The 17567-nt window shown below is 38.7% G+C and overlaps 1 protein-coding gene across 6 annotated transcripts in view; it reads left to right on the forward strand.

The window, feature by feature from the left end:
* The window catches only part of ADAMTSL3 (ADAMTS like 3), a 189542-nt gene that overhangs the window by 147330 nt on the left and 24645 nt on the right, over window positions 1–17567 (forward strand). For 5 of the 6 annotated variants that reach the window (XR_007507472.1, XM_049812196.1, XM_049812199.1 and 2 more), the window contains exons 17-23: window positions 4568–4697; window positions 5758–5950; window positions 6613–6792; window positions 7585–7738; window positions 12082–13162; window positions 15271–15398; window positions 15741–15869. Coding sequence is in view for 5 of the 6 variants with exons in the window: in XM_049812196.1 (XP_049668153.1) it covers window positions 4568–4697; window positions 5758–5950; window positions 6613–6792; window positions 7585–7738; window positions 12082–13162; window positions 15271–15398; window positions 15741–15869 (1995 nt within the window). In the remaining variant the exon portion in view is untranslated. Of the gene's footprint in view, window positions 1–4567; window positions 4698–5757; window positions 5951–6612; window positions 6793–7584; window positions 7739–12081; window positions 13163–15270; window positions 15399–15740; window positions 15870–16078; window positions 16173–17567 lie in introns of those variants that run through there. The other variant, XM_049812200.1, reaches the window with a different exon arrangement.

The following is a 17567-nucleotide window of genomic DNA, read 5'->3' on the forward strand; positions in this document are numbered from 1 at the left end:
TCTCCAAAGCAGACGTAAAAATACAGATGGAAACATTGCTTTTTGAAGTATTAGAATTACAGAGATAGAGTGATCTGCAAGGCATTATCAAACATCGTCTTTACTTTCCATTTTGTCATATTCAGCAGGTTCTAGAGCATTAGTAACATGAGTCTTTGGTCGTGTTGTGTGCTTTCTGCACCAGATCTGTGTGGCTTGTCACGCAGCGTATTGAGTGCTGTACAACTTGCTGCTTTTGTGGACTGCTACATTGTGTTATGCCTGCTAGCATAATTAATACTTCTTTCATCAATCTTTCCATGAGTGCAAATAAAAGTTGTCCAGGCCAGTTTGTCATGAGGCAGATGTCACCTTGAACATCCATAGGAAACTCTGTAACCATCCTGAAAGCTAAGATCTATTTTGTCTTCAGTGCCTGAAGAAATCCCAGACTGAAAATAAGCCAACCGTGTGCTTGGGGATCTCAGGATTTGCCCTCAGTTTCCCAGAATGTTTTTTTCTTTTCTTTTTTTTTTTTTTTTTTTCCCAAATCTGAAGAACTTTGGCCCTGATGCAAAAGCCCCCAATATAAGCAGAAGTTTAATTTTCATAGTATTGTCAATGAGAAGTAAAAGTTGTAATCAGAATGAAGAGTAGGCCTGAGGAGAAGAAATGTTTTTCTTGTAATTTGTAATATTTCTTTAGTGTTGTCAATCATTTAACTACAATAATTTAAAATTATGTTTTCCATTAAAAAAAAATAACTGAACATTTTCTGGGTCTCTGTTTGAAAATACCTTTAATTGCAAGAGGCAATTTTGGTAGTTCAATGTAATTATTATTATTTATATTCCATATGCTTCAAAAATTATGATTCAAGCCCCCTAAAGTCATTACATCAGCTTAAAAATAATGCGATTAAACAATAAATACATATGCACTTCCTGTTGTTTCCTCTATAGTCTGTGGCTTTGGAAGCTTTAGGGTGCAATCAGGTTGTGTTTTCAGGCTTTTGTCTGGATCATAATGGCTAAAAGTTTGCTATTTTATTTGTAAGAAACCTGAGATTCTTAGAAAATCAATGGATTCTAGCCAAATGTAAGGGCTCTTAAGAAAAACAATGACCATTCTGAGAGTCACATATGAAGTTGAGACCACTTGCAAGAGTGTTGTAGGCAATTTGATAACTGGTTACTCCTATCACTAGTTTCATTAACTGCAGACACTGTTTACTCCTTTACAGAAGGACTATAAATAATATTGCCAGTTTCGATAGATTTACAGAGAGGCTCAAGCATATGTAGGACTTGGCATTTCTCCTGAGTTATTTTCAGCTGATAGTACATATTTTTAAGCAGTCACCAAACTGACACTATCTGATAGAAATAAATGACTGTCCTTCCTCTTCCGGTTATAGAGAATAGATCCACCCTCTTACCATTTGCACAGCAACTTTCCACCCCCATTTTCTTTGTACTCTAAAAAAAGGCAGAAACAAAAAATCTGGGCTTTCTTCAAGCATTCTGATCTTTTAACACAGCTTCATGCACTGTGTATTTCACTGCACAGAAAAGCTTGTAAAAGAATGTAAATGTATGTGGTTTGGATGCTGGGTTAAAATAGAAAATATTCTATTTCACTGAATAGTAGGATAATTACTACAATAGTGCATCAGATTACTGTAAAAATACTTAATGCTCCCTGCTGCATACATAACGTTTTAGTTAAATTATCTACTATGTTTATATTATAAGCCAAGAAAGTCATACATATAAAACTTCGTTTGTTTGAATAATAGATTTTTCCATCTTCCAATCGACATTGAACAAGAAATGTATCAGTGACTGAAGTTCCCAACTAATGGAAAATTACAGTTTGGGGTGAGAAATCTGATTAATTGTCAAGTCATATTGACAGTTAAGTTCAAACAAACGCTGCATCAATTAAGCGTAGTTATTTACTGAATAGAGTCCTCCAGCTGAGACCCAAGGAACAGGAAGGGAGCGTGTGGTATGTTTTTAACAGCTCTTTAATATCTGTCTTGAATTTACGGCATCAAAACAGGGTGCCATTTTTCTTTCAATAAGGCTCCTGTGGGGAGGAATCACTACTGCAGTTTGCGTCCTGTAGTTAAGTCAAATGAAAGATACACTGCGTATCGGGATTTTCTTCTAGTAACACAATTAAAGCTAGGTAGGTCATGCTGCAAGGCAGAAGTGGCTTAATGAACTCCAGGTGGCAACTTGCAGGCAAAACCCATCACCTGGTATGACATGCTTTTTGTTCATTTGGCTGGCCAATTTAGTTTTTATAACACGGAGATAAAAAGTTCCCATGGGATTATTGCCGATTTAGATGGTCTGAAAGGAATCTCATTTAATTCCCCTCCTTCGTGTGAGAAATTAACTTATTACTTATTACAACCTGTTCCAGAGCAGCATCACCTCTGAGTGTAGCTTTCCCATAGGAACACAGTGAGGTCAGTGAAACGGAAGGTTGGTAGCATAGGTAGATTTTGACCTAAAATAGAGATTAAATGGATGCTTGATATGCTTGTCTGATAATGTCGTTCTGTTTCTGCCAGAACACAATTTTTAAATCTTTATTTCTTTCCTGTAGACAGTCAGATGTGCATTTCCTACATAAAGGGACAGGGAAGCTGCTCCTCTTAAACAAACACATGGTTGTCGGTCTGGAATAAAATAGTAGAGTTCTAGAAAACATGTTTATTTACTGGTTTGTCTTTCTTGGGGCATTTCAATGTCTGCCTTATAGTAATGGTACTGGCTGTTAAAGATTTCTTCTCAGTCCTGCTAGTAAAATAGATTTTACTCAATGTGTGTGTTCTATGTTAATGTAATTATCAATACTTTGATATAAGAGAACTGAATAGGTTGTCAATCATCTCTAAGGTCAGGTCTTCTGTTCTATACAAATTCATCACTTTGTCAATGTAGTAAAAAAATTTATATAACGAGGTCTTTCTGAACTGAAAACGAGTCCCAGCGGGGATCTAGGGGTGTACCAGAGAGCCTGAGAGAAATTGGAATCTACGTTATTGTGAAAATCACTGCCGGTCTACTGCTGAAGTGTCTGAAATAGTTGGACTGGTTCAAGTGTCGCAAAGAGGGATTGTGGCCTGGGATGGCTGATATGCTGGACTACATCAGAATTGTTTATGGATGGAACAAACAGTGTTGTTTTTTGAAAAAAATGACAGTGCTCATTAATGTGTTGTAAAAGACAGAAATATGGACCATTGGCATGGAGACAAAACTTTTGGTGTAGGATATTTCATCGAGCCCACTGAAATCAGAATGGCTGATGATGAACAGTGCCAAGAAACCAGTCGTCATGCACAGTTGACACAGAAGCAGGAATAGTTATAGTAGCCTTCGTGTAACAATAGTGGTTGTATTTGGAGGTAATGTCATAGGTGATACCATGAAGTGGTTAGTGAAGGTTTCTGGTTAAAAATTTAACTCCCTTTGAAACCTTAGAAGTTGGTTGTAAGAAAAGAAATATAACCTGCTGCTGAAAGCAAGTTTGTATCCTTACAAAAGCACTGGAGATAGGTGAAAGGTAGGAAGGAAATGGTTTAAAAATCTTTAAACTGTGACTCTTCGAAAGCCATTTTTACCTGGAAGCAACAAAATAGGTATCTTATTATTTCAGTGCCTTTTTGTTCTACAGGTTTATGATCATTAGCATTGCTTATATAGAACATCCCAGATACAAAGGATCCCCCAAGTACCTCAGAAATCATCTTGTCTTTCATGTGCATGCAAGTAAGCTTTGAAATTGAGCAAAGCTTTCATACTAAAAAATATGATATATAGAATTGGATAATTACATAGGTTTAAAATAAAAGTAGTTCACAAAATGTGTATTCGCTAAGCTGGCTTGTTCTAAAGCAAACATATTACGTTTCATTTTGACTCATAGAAATTTGAGTATTAGTAATCTTTCATGCTTCAGTAATAAGATCCAGGTAGCAAGAGCTGCAGATCAGAAGGTGCCAAGAATGGTCATGAGTTGAGGAAAGCCCTAGGCTGCACCAGATTTGCTGCCTTCAGCAAAACTATTGCACCTCTTAGCCCCTATGAGAAAGGTTCTATGTTTACTCAGCCATTGTCCTGACTATAGTTTTGCAAGTTTTCTGCAGTTTTATTACATTCTTTGCAGATCTGTAGCTTCTTAAAGTCAAAGTAAATGAAAAGTGATCACTTTTACCCTGATTTTGGCAATGAAACCAGTAGTTGGCTTGGGACCATCACAGAACCGGGCAGAAGAAGCATCCGATGGTGGACAGACAGATAAGTCTGTTTTCTGTTGGTTTTCAGAGAGGTAGAGTGTCAAATCAAGCCTTTTAAATATTAGAGAAGTGAAGTGCTAGGTATAGTTCACAAATATCTTTCGAGCATTAAATATATAAACTATCTCTGTGTTCCTTTTGACTTGAGATGTTACTTCTAAGCCTGCTAATTCAGTGTTTAGAACTTTTTTTACTGAGTATTATTCAAGAGTAAGCTTCATAGAAATCTCTTCCATCTTCAGTGTTTCATGAGTGTTTTCCTTTTTAATTCAGGAACACAAGAAGCCATTGCAATGTGTCTGCATGTAGAGACGAAACAAGCTGTCAATGAAACCCTGTGTGACAATTCCAAGAGACCACCACCAATGACTCGTACTTGCAATATGAAGCTTTGCCCTCCAAGGTACATTGTAATAATGAAATCATACTGTGGCAAAGAAATGGTTAATATGACTTAAATAAACATTGGCTTTCTCAGAAAGGGTTCAGATTTTAGGACTGTGGTCTTGCTTTGGGATGAAATTTCACTACTTCTGTCTTTAACAAGGTTTTGGGGTTGGGTTTTTTTTTTTTGGTCTTGTTCACTCCTTTTCCACTCTTCACATCTCACCAATAAAATAGGGAACATTTTCTGAAATAAATCTCTTCTGTGCAGATATTTGCCAGAGTTGGAAAAACAGCCTTAAGTCTTCTAGTGGTAGAAGGAAAATTTTAAGGCAATTTCACAAAAAAACAGAGAATACTTACTTTCTATCCTTACCGAATAAAAAAAGTGAAATTATGATTTAAAGTTATTTTAATTACATGCTTCTTTAGTAGCCCCACATAATTCTTATGGCTTCTTATGTTTATTTGGAGATCCTGGGAAAAGAACAAACCCAGACCAAATCCAAGAAAACCTAGCTAATTTGGTCACTTGAAAGGGCCATATGTGAAATTTTGACATGTGTTTCCTTATTTACACACTTTTGAACTCTGACATCCCTGATCCTTTGCATATTGTTTCTATGTGTTTGCAGAAACCTCCGCTTGCAAAACATAGGGAAGAAGTTAACAGGAACGGGCTGTTTTATAGAAAACATATACACATTTAAATGAAATTTTGTAAATGTAAGAAAGGTCTATTTACATATTTACATTTATAAAGGTAAACGTCAGCAGGCTGCCAACCTGCTGTTTTTTTATGAGGAGCATTCTGAAAGTAAATGCTGGAGTTGAATTTGTCTGGAAAGGAATCTTTATTACTTTATTGTTAATAACTTCTACATTTCCTTGTTACCTGCAAGTTTATAAATCTAGTTTATAATTTTGCATTACAGCCAAACCAAAGGGATGTTCTAGCCATCTATCAATAACTATGCCTTCAGTTATTTTTCGCTAGGGTCTGTTTGGACATGATTGCTCCTTCCTCCATCTGAGGTGAGCTGCTAAAATGTGGGCTTTTGGCTCTGTTGTTGGAACAGGTGGCAAAGCGGCTCCTGGAGACGCTGCTCAGCTACGTGCGGGGTTGGGATACAGACGAGAGATGTGTACTGCCAGCAGCCGGGGGGATCTGCTGTTGCTGCTGAAGACTGCAAAGACAAAAAGCCTCATTCTTTACAAGCCTGTAACCAGATTGATTGTCCCCCTGGTTGGCATGTTGAGGAATGGCAACAGGTATGACTGGGTTACAAAAATAGTTTAAATGTGTTCCTCTGGCAACATACTTGAAATTCTCTAGGTGGAATAAGGTGGAAGGTCTCTCCTAAACTTTGGTATGTGTTTCAACTGATTTCATTAGAACAAACCAATCCAGGGTCAAAAATACTGCTTTTGACAACAATGCCAATGGCTAGTCACAGGAGGAGGTGGAAAGTCCTTTTTAAGATTTCAGAAGGCTGGATACCAGCTACTCCAGACATCACCTCTCTTTCTTTGCTCTACAAATGCAACAACTTGCTTTTGGAGATATTGCCTCGTTTTTTTTGTCTCCAGGACAAAGTTTCCTAAACTCCCACCAGATATATTAAGTGATGCGAGACACAGGCAGATCTGCATGTGAGATGCATGTTTTTCTTTAAGATTTCTACTACTTAATTGCATTCAGGTGGTGTGACTTTTTAACTTAGTAGTTAGGTTCTCATCGTCTCTAATATATTACCTGAACATTTTGACTGAAGAATTTCTACATGCGGCTTGCTTTTTAATTAAAAGTAGATGTCATTTTTCAAGAGAGCATAATGGGGGCTGGGGGGAGCTTACAGTGTTTGTGTAAAGTGTGATGGGTGAGCCCAGATGTCCATGCAGGTGTACATGCTATGTTCTCTTCTTCTCCTTAGTGTTCACGTACTTGTGGAGGAGGGATTCAGACCCGCAAAGTGTACTGTAGGCAGCTGTTGACGGATGGAAGTTTCCTGAAACACTCCGATGACACCTGCCCGGAACCTAAATTGCCAACTAGTAAACCATGTGCAAAAGTTGATTGTCCTCCTCAGCTGGTTGTAGGAGAATGGTCCAAGGTAAGCAGCCCCCGACAAGGGTGAACCAAAACCCTCTGTTACAACTTGAGCTCTGAAGATTTCTGCTTGGGCGAACAAGATGTTTGGAGCAACAAATTCACAGGGTAGCTGAAGGTTTTGCAAGGCATGTACCTGGAGTAAACTGTGCATGCAGTTGCTGTGCATCCCTGCGTACAACCAGACTGATCACAGCCCCCTTCCTGAGCTGTGTTTGAGTTGCTGAACGAGAGGCTGTAATGCCTTGCACGTGTTCTACCAGACTTGTTTAGCTATCAGTTGTTTCATAGTACGGCTTCCAAAAAGCATATCTTTGCATTATTCTGGAATATGTCCTCCTTCTGTCCCATGTAATGCAGGCTTGCCTACCACTCCCCATTCAAAAAAAGATTTATAAAAGTGAATTTAGAAGCTGCAATTAAAGGTTCATGCAATACAAGCTAGGAGAGAAGGTTAGGAGACTTGACACAGACTGTTTGGAACATGCTGAATTGTTTCTCTTAGCTACTAGATCTCATTGCTCTGTTCTGCCCATGGTTAGACATAAAGAAATACTGTCATGTTATTTTAATTGTTCCTGAGTTGCTTGCTGGAACAAATTGTCTGTCTTATATTCTTTTTGCCTGGAAAAATGGAGAGAGTTTAATATCTGGATAACACAAATATTCGTATGAACTAAAGTGTATGCTCGCTCTCTCAGAAGAGAAAAAAAAACCAAAACCCAAACCTAGTTTAAAATTAGCATGTGTGGTGTGGGACACCAAGTTTAGTTTGACTGCATCCTTCCTTTCACAGTGCTCAGTAAGCTGTGGAGTTGGAATCCAGAGAAGGAAACTTGCCTGCCAAAACCTAACAGCAAAGGGCCAATATGTCACATTAAATGGATCAATGTGTAGTGGTCTGTCTCCTTCACTGCTTGTAAGGACTTGTCAGATGAATGCCTGCAACAGTAAGTATGGTACTGAATGTAGTTTCTTGCTGATTTGGAGTGATCTATTTATAAAGAAAACTCTGTATACAGGTTAATTCACTCATCTCCCTATACTTTCACAACATTACTAGTCTGGCATAATCAGAGTGTCATAATTGCTAGACCAGTAATAACAGGATCGTTTTAAATTTTTTTTCTGCCAGTCAGAAATAAAGGTTATGATCTCAAGAAGTAGTTTTTGAATACATCTTAATGGTACATACCTCTCACCCTCATACTTACCTACGTTTGATCTGATTTTTCCTTTACCCTTCACACCATCCCAACTGCAAAAAAAAAGTCCATAAATTGACTATAAATTACAAAGGACATTAGAAAAGATAAGAATCCAGTTCCGACTTGTCATTTCACTGTACATTTGTATTACACTGGACATTTTACTTAGCATAGTGGAATTCAAAACCTGAAACTCCATGCCAGTGGTAGCTTTAGATATAATTTCTATCTTTCCTTGTAGAAATGAGAATCCCAGTCTCATGAGCTTTGCAGGAAGTGACGACAGTACAGACGCTCTTCAAAAAAATCCAGTATTTTATTACTGTCTATATAAGAATTTTTTCAGAAGGATTGCCTGTCGGGATTGTACACAATTGGGCACAATCGGGTTATGATACTGATGTTAGTTGCACTAATTGCATATGTGTAACACTGATGGAAATACCGATCTAGAGTATGTTCAATTACATACAGTAACCTAAAATAGGCAGTTCTAAATGCAGGTTCCTTGTGTCTGAACCTGTGCTCTCCTTCCTTTATAGAAGAGAGTATTAGTTTGCAGGTTTGGGGAGCAGGATGCTGAAAGGAAACAAAAAAAGGAGAGTTTTTAGTTTTGAGGTAGGGGAAAACCAAAAGCCTTCATGAATGGCCTGGTTTTGATCACAGATCAGAGAGATAGACATGTTTTGACCCAATTCATAGTGCTGTCAAGAAATAGCTACTTTATACATTTTGAAGCTTTGCTTTAAAAAGTAGTCACAAAACAAAATAAGAAATAGAATAATTACTGATTCATACATAATATGAAACTTCTTTTCCTGGCCTGCGTTTCAGATTAACATGCCAAAATCCTGAGGTTCAAAACTCCACTTAAATAAAGCCCTGTGGACTTTCAGGAATGTCCTTGGCATAAGGTTTAATAAAATATTTTGAGCTGCATATCTATCTGAATTTAATTAATTGTGGATAGTTGAATGGCAGTGTAGCTGGTTTGCAAATTGCTTAGCACAGGCTGATATTAAAGTTACATTGTCAGCTTCCACCACAGTGCCAAGAAGGCAGGGCAGTGGACTGTAGAGGGAATGCGATTGTACTGAATGGGTGCAGATCAAAGTCGTAGAAGAGAATCACTGTCCTCTCCCTTCGTCTCCACAACCTTTTGGAACAAGGGAGCCCTTGCAGCTCAGATCTGCCTGGCAATTCCCCGGCTATGCAACAGGAGGGCAGGGGAAGGCATGAGACATGTCTGTGCCCAGGGTTCCAGTTAGAGTTTTGCAGAAGGAGCCAGGGCAGCGGCAGCAGCAGGCTTTGGATTCACAGGGACGTGCAGGAGGCATCTCCTCCTCCCGCAGCAAGGGAGAGGTTCAGCCGGCCTTGAAGGGGGAGCGAACAGAAGACAGGAACATAGCGTGGCCCTCGGACCGGCAGACGGCTAGCGACAGAGAATGAAGCAGACTCAGTGAAGGGTAGCGTGGTGCGTGGCAGGTGTGCTGTTTGGGGTTCTTGCCTTTGAAAGCAGTGTTTCCGAATGTGCCTCCTCCAGATTATGCCTCTGTGGCTCAGATGAGCTCCTTCTTTTTTACTGTCTCCTGACAGTGCTGAGGCTTTTTAGACTTAATCGTTTGCCCTGGGACTAGTAATTGGAGCTGTTTTCTACTTAGTAAGCCCTATTAAGTCAGAAATATTCCTGACTGCGGGCTCTGAGAAATAGGAAATAACACGGGTCTAGCCCTGAGGTCAGCAGGACCTGAGGTCCAGCTAAAGCTTCAGAGGACCATTAGAGGTCATAGATGCAGATGGATTTGTACCGGGTGATAATGAGGTCCAGTGGCTCCAGTACAATCTAATCCTTAAGCAAGATTTACCTTGTAGAAAAAAACCTCTTCCAGAGAGTCCGTTACCTCAGCAGCTGCAAGATTGGATGATACTAAGGATCTAGAAAACGCATACTTCTGTGGCCTCATATATTCTTATGACCATATATATTTATATGGCCTGCCATCCACAACTCTGAACTTTGTTTCACTCCTAGCCTTGCTCACCAGTCACCAGTAAAAATATACACACCCTTTAGTGTTGAACTGCTAATGAGAGTTAGTGGTCTTTCTTTTTTTTAAAAAAATGAAATGGATGAGACTTGTTAACATATTTATAAGTATGCACTGGGTTTAATTCCATGTTGGAATAACTAGTGTAAACAGACCACAGCCTGAAGTATTTTAATTTGTGTGTTTAAAGTTACACTTACTGTGTCTGTAAGTTGGATTTTGGAAATGGAAGATTTAATACTGGAACACTTCCCTAAAAATAAATATTTGGGGCCCAATGACTTATTAGAAGCAGGACGCTACTTTAATGATTTTAGTAAACTGCGTGCCTAAAGCAATTTATTTGTTGTACCACGTGAAATGGTTGAGGGAACCATGTATCTGGATAATGAATACCGGTTTAAAAGCTGTGTAATTATGAAACCATGATATCCCCACAGGTCTGAACTCATTACCCAAAACATTGAAAATAACCATTTTGTTTTATAAGCATAAGAATGCACTCTAGGGTGTAGTTCATACAGTGTACACACTTATTGAATGCTTGAAGCATTTAGCTTTTCACCTATTTCTTCACAGCATATTTGAAGCATATGTATACAAGAAGCATGCAGTTTTTCAAATATCATTTGTGTGCCATCAGTGTGGTTGTCATTTTATTTATGTACCTACCAAGTGGAATAGTAGTAATGATTTGAGATTAAGGCACGCTGAGAAGCATTTTGATTTGTGTGTCCGTTTCCTGGCTCATCCACACATTCTGCAGGCTCTGAGTTTTTTTTCTCTGTCACGTACCAAAAGGCTGGGTCACCAAACACAATTGGATTGTTTTCTAGCACCAACGCAGAGTGTTTCCCGACTCTTCCCAGCTGGCCAATTTCATCTTGCATGGAACGAACTCAGGGGGTGCATGCCCTTGCTCCATGCCTCCTACAGCGCTTTGTTTCTCACCTACCTAGTGTTTTCTTAGTAAGATTAGTTCTACTGATCAAAGTGGGGCACAGTAGTTGCCAGCAGTGAGTCAACACAGTGGTATCCGAAACATTGCAGTCATTCTCATGTTGTCCCCGGTGTGCCTATCCAGCCACTGCTGGGAAAGCCTGCCTGTGGTGGTATTCATTCCGGCAGCTCCCTAGAAACCTTTCAGCATCCAAGTGCCTGCAGTACAACGCAGGAGGAGCTTCATAATACCCAGTGTCTCCATACCCGCTCTGCATGAAGCTCTATGCTGTTATTGTCTGCTTTTCTCAATTCATCTGATTACTTCATTCAACCTCTGAAAATTTTGACTTATTTCTCTCTTTCCTTCCTTCCCTCTGAACTTTCTTGGCACAACACTGTGAGCAGCTCATCTTTCAACCCAAAGAAATTACCCTCCGCCAATGATGACAGGGTGGCTTTGCTTGTTGCATGTACTGTGTCTTCAGTGACTGTTTCTTTCTCCTCCTATGTTGCTATCAGTTTGGCTTGACTCAGTCAGACAACCAGCATGGCCAGCCAACAATTTAAATAACAGTCAAGGGGAGCCTTACTTTTTGGACAGGTTTTATGTAGGTCATTCTGCACTCAACAGTGCTCAAATGTGGGGAAAATGATAATGTGTTCAAAATTTTTTATTCACTCTTTCCATTCCCATCATGCCTAGCCTTTCTGAGGCAGCAATAGGAAATATATAGGAAATATAACCATAACAGGATTATATCTATAGTATAAATTCATATATTATATAATACGTGTAGATACACATTTATGTATGTGTGCACCATCTATGTCCTTCATATAGGTATATGTTGCCCATTTCTTTTTATTGTTAGGAGATTTGGGGAAGAAGCAATAGAATTCTTGGCTGGAGCAGGGGAATGTTATGGTTTCATGTTCATATTTTTGCATTTTTGTCACTCAGATAAAAGCTCAGCATGTTGCAATCTGACTTGAACAAAGTCAGGAAAAGCTCTGTCAAGCATTCTGTGAAAAGCAGATTTTGTAAGCATGAGTGCCAATGATTAGATACTTTTCAACACTTTTGTTTTCTTTCAGAGATTAAACCAAAGCTTCCAGAAAAGTATTCTGCTCATGGACCTCAGATTGTCAGTATTCACCGAGTCTATATTCAAACAAGACAAGAAAAGCGTATTAATTTTACCATAGGAAGCCGAGCCTACTTACTTCCAAAAACATCCGTTGTAATTAAGTGCCCTGTACGAAGATTCCAGAAATCACTTATCCGGTGGGAGAAGGATGGACAACGCTTACAAAACTCTAAAAGACTTGGCATCACCAAGTCAGGCTCACTGAAAATACATAGTCTTGAAGCTACTGACATTGGTGTGTACCGGTGTATTGCAGGCTCTGTGCATGAAACGTTTGTACTCAAACTCATTGGTACAGACAACAGATTGATAGAACCACCAAATCTTAGAAAACATGCCAGTGAGACCAGTAACCCAGATCACAATGAGGCCAACAGCTTTGGGGCCAAATGGCATAAAATGAGCAAAATGTGGCAAATGTGGAGTAAGAAGAACGAGCTCTATCTGGGTGACAGGCAACTAAATGATCAGCCATTTCTGCGACATCTTGAAAACTTTGGGAGTAATTCAGCAGAAGACTTCAGCTCTCGTGAATTCAAGAATAAACGACTGGAGGCAGCAGTTCTCCAAGGCGCCTACAGCATGGACACGGTGCAGTTTGAAGAACTGATAAGGAACATGAGTCAGCTCATTGAAACTGGAGAAGTCAATGACGACTTGGCATCCCAGGTCATTTATCAATTAGTTGCTGAATTATCTAGGCCTCCACAGCCAACTACCGAAAAATGGAAGGGGGCCCAGGATGAGAAACTTGCCTCAAAACTCACGGGCAAATCACCAAATGAATCTGAACGTTTCAGCACAAAAACTGTTGATAAGTTAACGTTTGACCAGAAGGTTCCAGTTATTATGAGGCAAAAGGAAATTCCTCGAGTTTCCTTCAACAAAACAGTAACTGTACGAATTGGAAATACAGTTTTTCTGACCAAGAATACTCATGCTGTCAATCTCCTGTGTGAAACAGCTGGTATTAGTGAAGTGAAATATACTTGGACAAAAGATGGCGAGACATTAAAAGCCTCTGAGAAGTAAGTAAATATCTTCTCTTTTATTTTTGAATGACTTATTATGTCACTATCAACTGTAAAAATCCACCCTGCTGTGCAATAGTAAAACATACTGTTGTGAAAGTGAGATAAGCGTGAACACTGTGCCTTCCATCTTTTTATTTAAGTAATTTTTTTTTTTTCTTTCAAGTGTCTGTGATGTTGTTTGGTTTTACTAACATCCAAGTGTATGTCCATTTCCACAATATTATGTGGGAGGATTGACTTTTTTTTTTACTAGGTGAAGTGTTTTGGCTGTCCTGACTGTATTTTGTGATCTGCCTTAATCATTTCAGCTGCATCAGAAAATGAACAGATTTATACTCAAATTAAGAATCCTGCTGGATTTGTTCAGAAACCAAATACAGTGGGAACACATTAAAAACTTCTGCCATTGTAGAGATGAAAAGACATCTTAGTTCTTACTCATTTTAAGGAGGGAAAATATCACTGGCACCCTCACCATTCTTCAACACAGTAAATCTTTAGGTATAACTGCAGCTACATAACTTCAATTTTAAAAGAAAGAATGAGCTTTTATGGATTTTTTCAGTACTTTAGAGTTTACAAATATTTCTGTTGAGGACAGTGGAATACAAAATAACAAAGGACCTGTATTACCATCACATTTGTGAACTATACCTGAAGAACAAGTACAGCAAGTGTGTTATATTCAGATATTTGCTCAAGACTGAGCAAATACTTCATTGCTGATAAATTAGAAGCTCAGCTGATAATATTAACATTAACTTCGTGTGTGAGCCTCTTGGAATTATAGCTAGCTCTTGAGTAATGAAAAAAACGATTCTGAAAAGATAAAGGGGCTTTTGGATATTTCTCAACATACTTAACTGATTAACTGCACCGCCAAGAAAAATATACTTCTGCAGGGCTATCAATTAAAGCAAAGACACCAAAACTGAGCCATTTTTAAAAGTGCAAATGTTTTTGGAACCATGTAGCTCCCACCAGTTATGTTTATTTTATGAAATATGCATAATTTCCCATGAATTTGTTGCAAGTGATACTTTCATTTTTTTGGACACGATGGTGTTTTGTTTATTCACAAGTGTCTGTTTGATTCCTAATGTCTACTTCATAAACTGCCTGCATTTTAGCCCAGACCAATATTTTTGCACTTACGGGATCCATTGGCAAAGTAGGTTTCTTTCCAATTTTTTTCACAGTAAGGTCTCTTATACACAAATCCATATATATGTGTGTGTGCGCTCAAAAGCCAGTAGCGTTAATAGCATTACATCTATGTATAGGGGGTAAACGGGTTGTTTATCTGTCAGGTTTGTAAAAGAAGGCCATACTTGAGCCATGCATGAAGTGGCTTGTTTTGTTGAGACATAAGTATTTTTAATATGTTTTTGTGTATCTCTTACTTTTGTAAGTGTACTCAGTGTGGGAGAATGCCAGAGCTACAGTTTTTTTGAACGTAATGAGTGTGTGGCGTCACTCGGGTAACTTAGTGCTAAGAAAGGTAACAAGGGGGAAAAGTCCAGGCTGCTATTTTCAGCCTCTTCCCCAGCCTGTGATGCGCTCGCTCCTATTTTGCCCCTCAGATGGCAGGCAAGGCATTCAAGACACCTGTGGGGTTTTGGTGGAAGACTTTAGCTTTAATGATAATAATTTTAAAAACAAAAACCCACCAAAAGCTGGAGTAATTTGGAAGTCGGATTAGACCATACATGTGTGAATTCCCCAGTCCTGCTGAAAACCAGGCTTGCTCTGGAGAGGTGGATTTCTTGCCAAGCCTAATACTTCTAATCGTGGTAGTCTGATTTATTCATGCTGTTGTTCCCAAGGGATTCTGGTTTCTAGTAGCAAACTCACTGTCCTCCAAAGGGCTGCAACTAGGACACAGCTTTGTAGAAGGATATGTGAAGAATCTTCCCTGCATGTATCTCTCAGCGCTGCCCTTTTGTCACCACAAAGGAGGCAGAACTGTTACTGCATGCAGTGGTCTAGAATGGTAAACTCCTAAAAAGGTGGTTTGCTGATGCATCTGTAACTCTTGCAAGAAGATTCAGCCGGGTTTGTCCCAGGGTAGTAACCCTTGTCTTTCCTTGAATATTCTGTAGGGTGATCCTGGACACCATTGGAAAAGTGCAGATTCGGAATCCTAGTCAAAAGGAACTTGGTACATATGGATGCCTGGTTGTTAATGACTTTGGTATTGATATGGAAACATCATTGCTATTGCGTGCAGGTATGACTGTAGCATCCACAGCATCAGGCACGTTTTGTTTTGTTGGTCGGTTTTGGTTTTTTTTAATATATATAAGCACCCATCCCAACTTCAATGTGAAATAGTTTCTTTTGTTGGCAATCCCTGAAACTCTGCCTGACTTAATAGGTAGCAATAAGATGGTTTTGTTGCTCTAAAACCACAGCAGGTGTGAACTAAGTCTGCTTGTATCTACCCACCTGTATTTTCTGGCTGCTGCTTTGCGAACTGAATTCTGTTCCAAACATGATGAATTTAAATACAGGATGTATATTTAAAAGCCAAATAAAGCTTTTAAAACTGATTATCCCTTTAATTTCAAAGAGATTCCTGTCATCTTGTCCTCTGAGTTAAATGTAACAAATCTGGAAGCCAGCAGTCTCTCAGCAGTTGTTGGAGGTAAAATCGTGGCAAGAATTGGAGCAAATATTATGGTTGATTGTCCAGTGAAAGGTAAGCAAGAACTGCACTGAAGTTCTTTGTAATGTTGGAATCAGAAGTTTACCTTACATCTTGAAAGAAATTACCGGTGAAGGTAGAAAATCATTGATCGTTAGTCATTTTTTATTAGGCATGTCACCCACACCAGTCCTATTTCTTTTCTGTCTGTCACTTTAATTTAAACACACATGTATATGTTCAAACATACTTTCCTTTAAAAGTGCTTTTCTTTCCATGAAGTCGTCTGAGGCTCCACTACAGAGCTTAAAGCCCACCAGAGTGAATGACTATCTTGCTGCAGGAGCAACCATGGCCAGCTGACTTGCTCATCAGAGAACTTTCCTTATCCCTATTTGAGATGTACATATGTCTAGACTATTGTTAAAACCGAAAATGAAATCTCCAGCCATAGCTTAATAGAACTTTAAACCTGACAGCGAAGTAAACTTACCTTTTAGAGCCATCAGTCTGCAGCTGCAGTGAGGAAACAAAGAAAAGTGCCGAGCCATGAGAGCATATAGGTATTTTCTAGCTTGACATCTGTGAAGTAGCATTAATGTTAATCAGAAGCTACATGCATTAAGCAGTTCACTGCTTCATTTTATTTTCTAGTCCTTTGTTGGAAGGGTAGATATTTTCTTGTAAATCTCATCATTGCTATCTGTTAAGTTTAAATTGTAAGATTTAACTCACAGTGGCAATATTCTGTCAAATATTTAATAAGCTAACATGAACCTTTTGTGCCTTGTTGAAGAAGATGTATGAAAGTGCTAATAACAAAGAAAATTGCAACTGAGTGCAAAGAGAGGCTTCAGAAAAGTCAGTGTGCTGTTCACGTTCATATTGCTGGGGGAGTGCATATCAGAAGGTGTGTTGATACAGAATCAGAGTAGTGATAGAAATATCCAAATAGTTCTGCATACAATAGTGGCGCCAGGCTGACATATATTAGGACATGTGGCTCTGCTATTCACTGTTGTACCAAGGCTAATTCTTTGATGAAGTAATATTTTCCAACTATAGTTTGGCAACTCTTTGTATAACTGACCTACATCTCAAATTCAGCAGAGAGTTAATGTCACACTGTTAGTATTAATATTGTTAGGATGGGTAAGCAGTTAGCAATTTAAATATAAATTGATATTTTCACATGGGACTATAGATTTCCAAATGCTTTAGAATTGTGTATATTCATGAACCAGACTTTAGTTACGCTAAGACACCAGTGTTGACTTAAAAAATGATTTATCTAATTGCTTTATTTCCTGTTATTGCCAAGGAAGTATTACTGTTTGTGAATAAAATAGAGCTTGCATGTCTTAAAATGTTGCTAAGTCTAGAAGCAGGAAAACTTATGCACTGATGTAAGCAGAGTTTTTTCTGATCTCCTTTCCTAAATGAAAACTAATAAACCACTGACTTTAGAAGATTGAACTTAATAGCACTTTATGCTAATATGTTTGTCTAATCGGTGGGACCCAAAAATATGTCCATTTACACTGTAGTAGGATGAGAACTTTGTTGTGAATGCTGATAAAACATCATGTAAATCACCAGACAAACAAGAGTTTGAATCAGAAAAAATATGAACATTTCTATGCACTCTAAAAGTTCTGTTCCTACAAACAGGCAATGTGAGTCTGCAGGAGTCCTCTTCTCCTCACCAGACATTGATTTATACTAATAATCTCTTGCCTTCTTGGAGTAATA

Source organism: Accipiter gentilis, chromosome 10 (genome assembly GCF_929443795.1).
Source record: "Accipiter gentilis chromosome 10, bAccGen1.1, whole genome shotgun sequence".
Taxonomy (NCBI): domain Eukaryota; kingdom Metazoa; phylum Chordata; class Aves; order Accipitriformes; family Accipitridae; genus Astur; species Astur gentilis.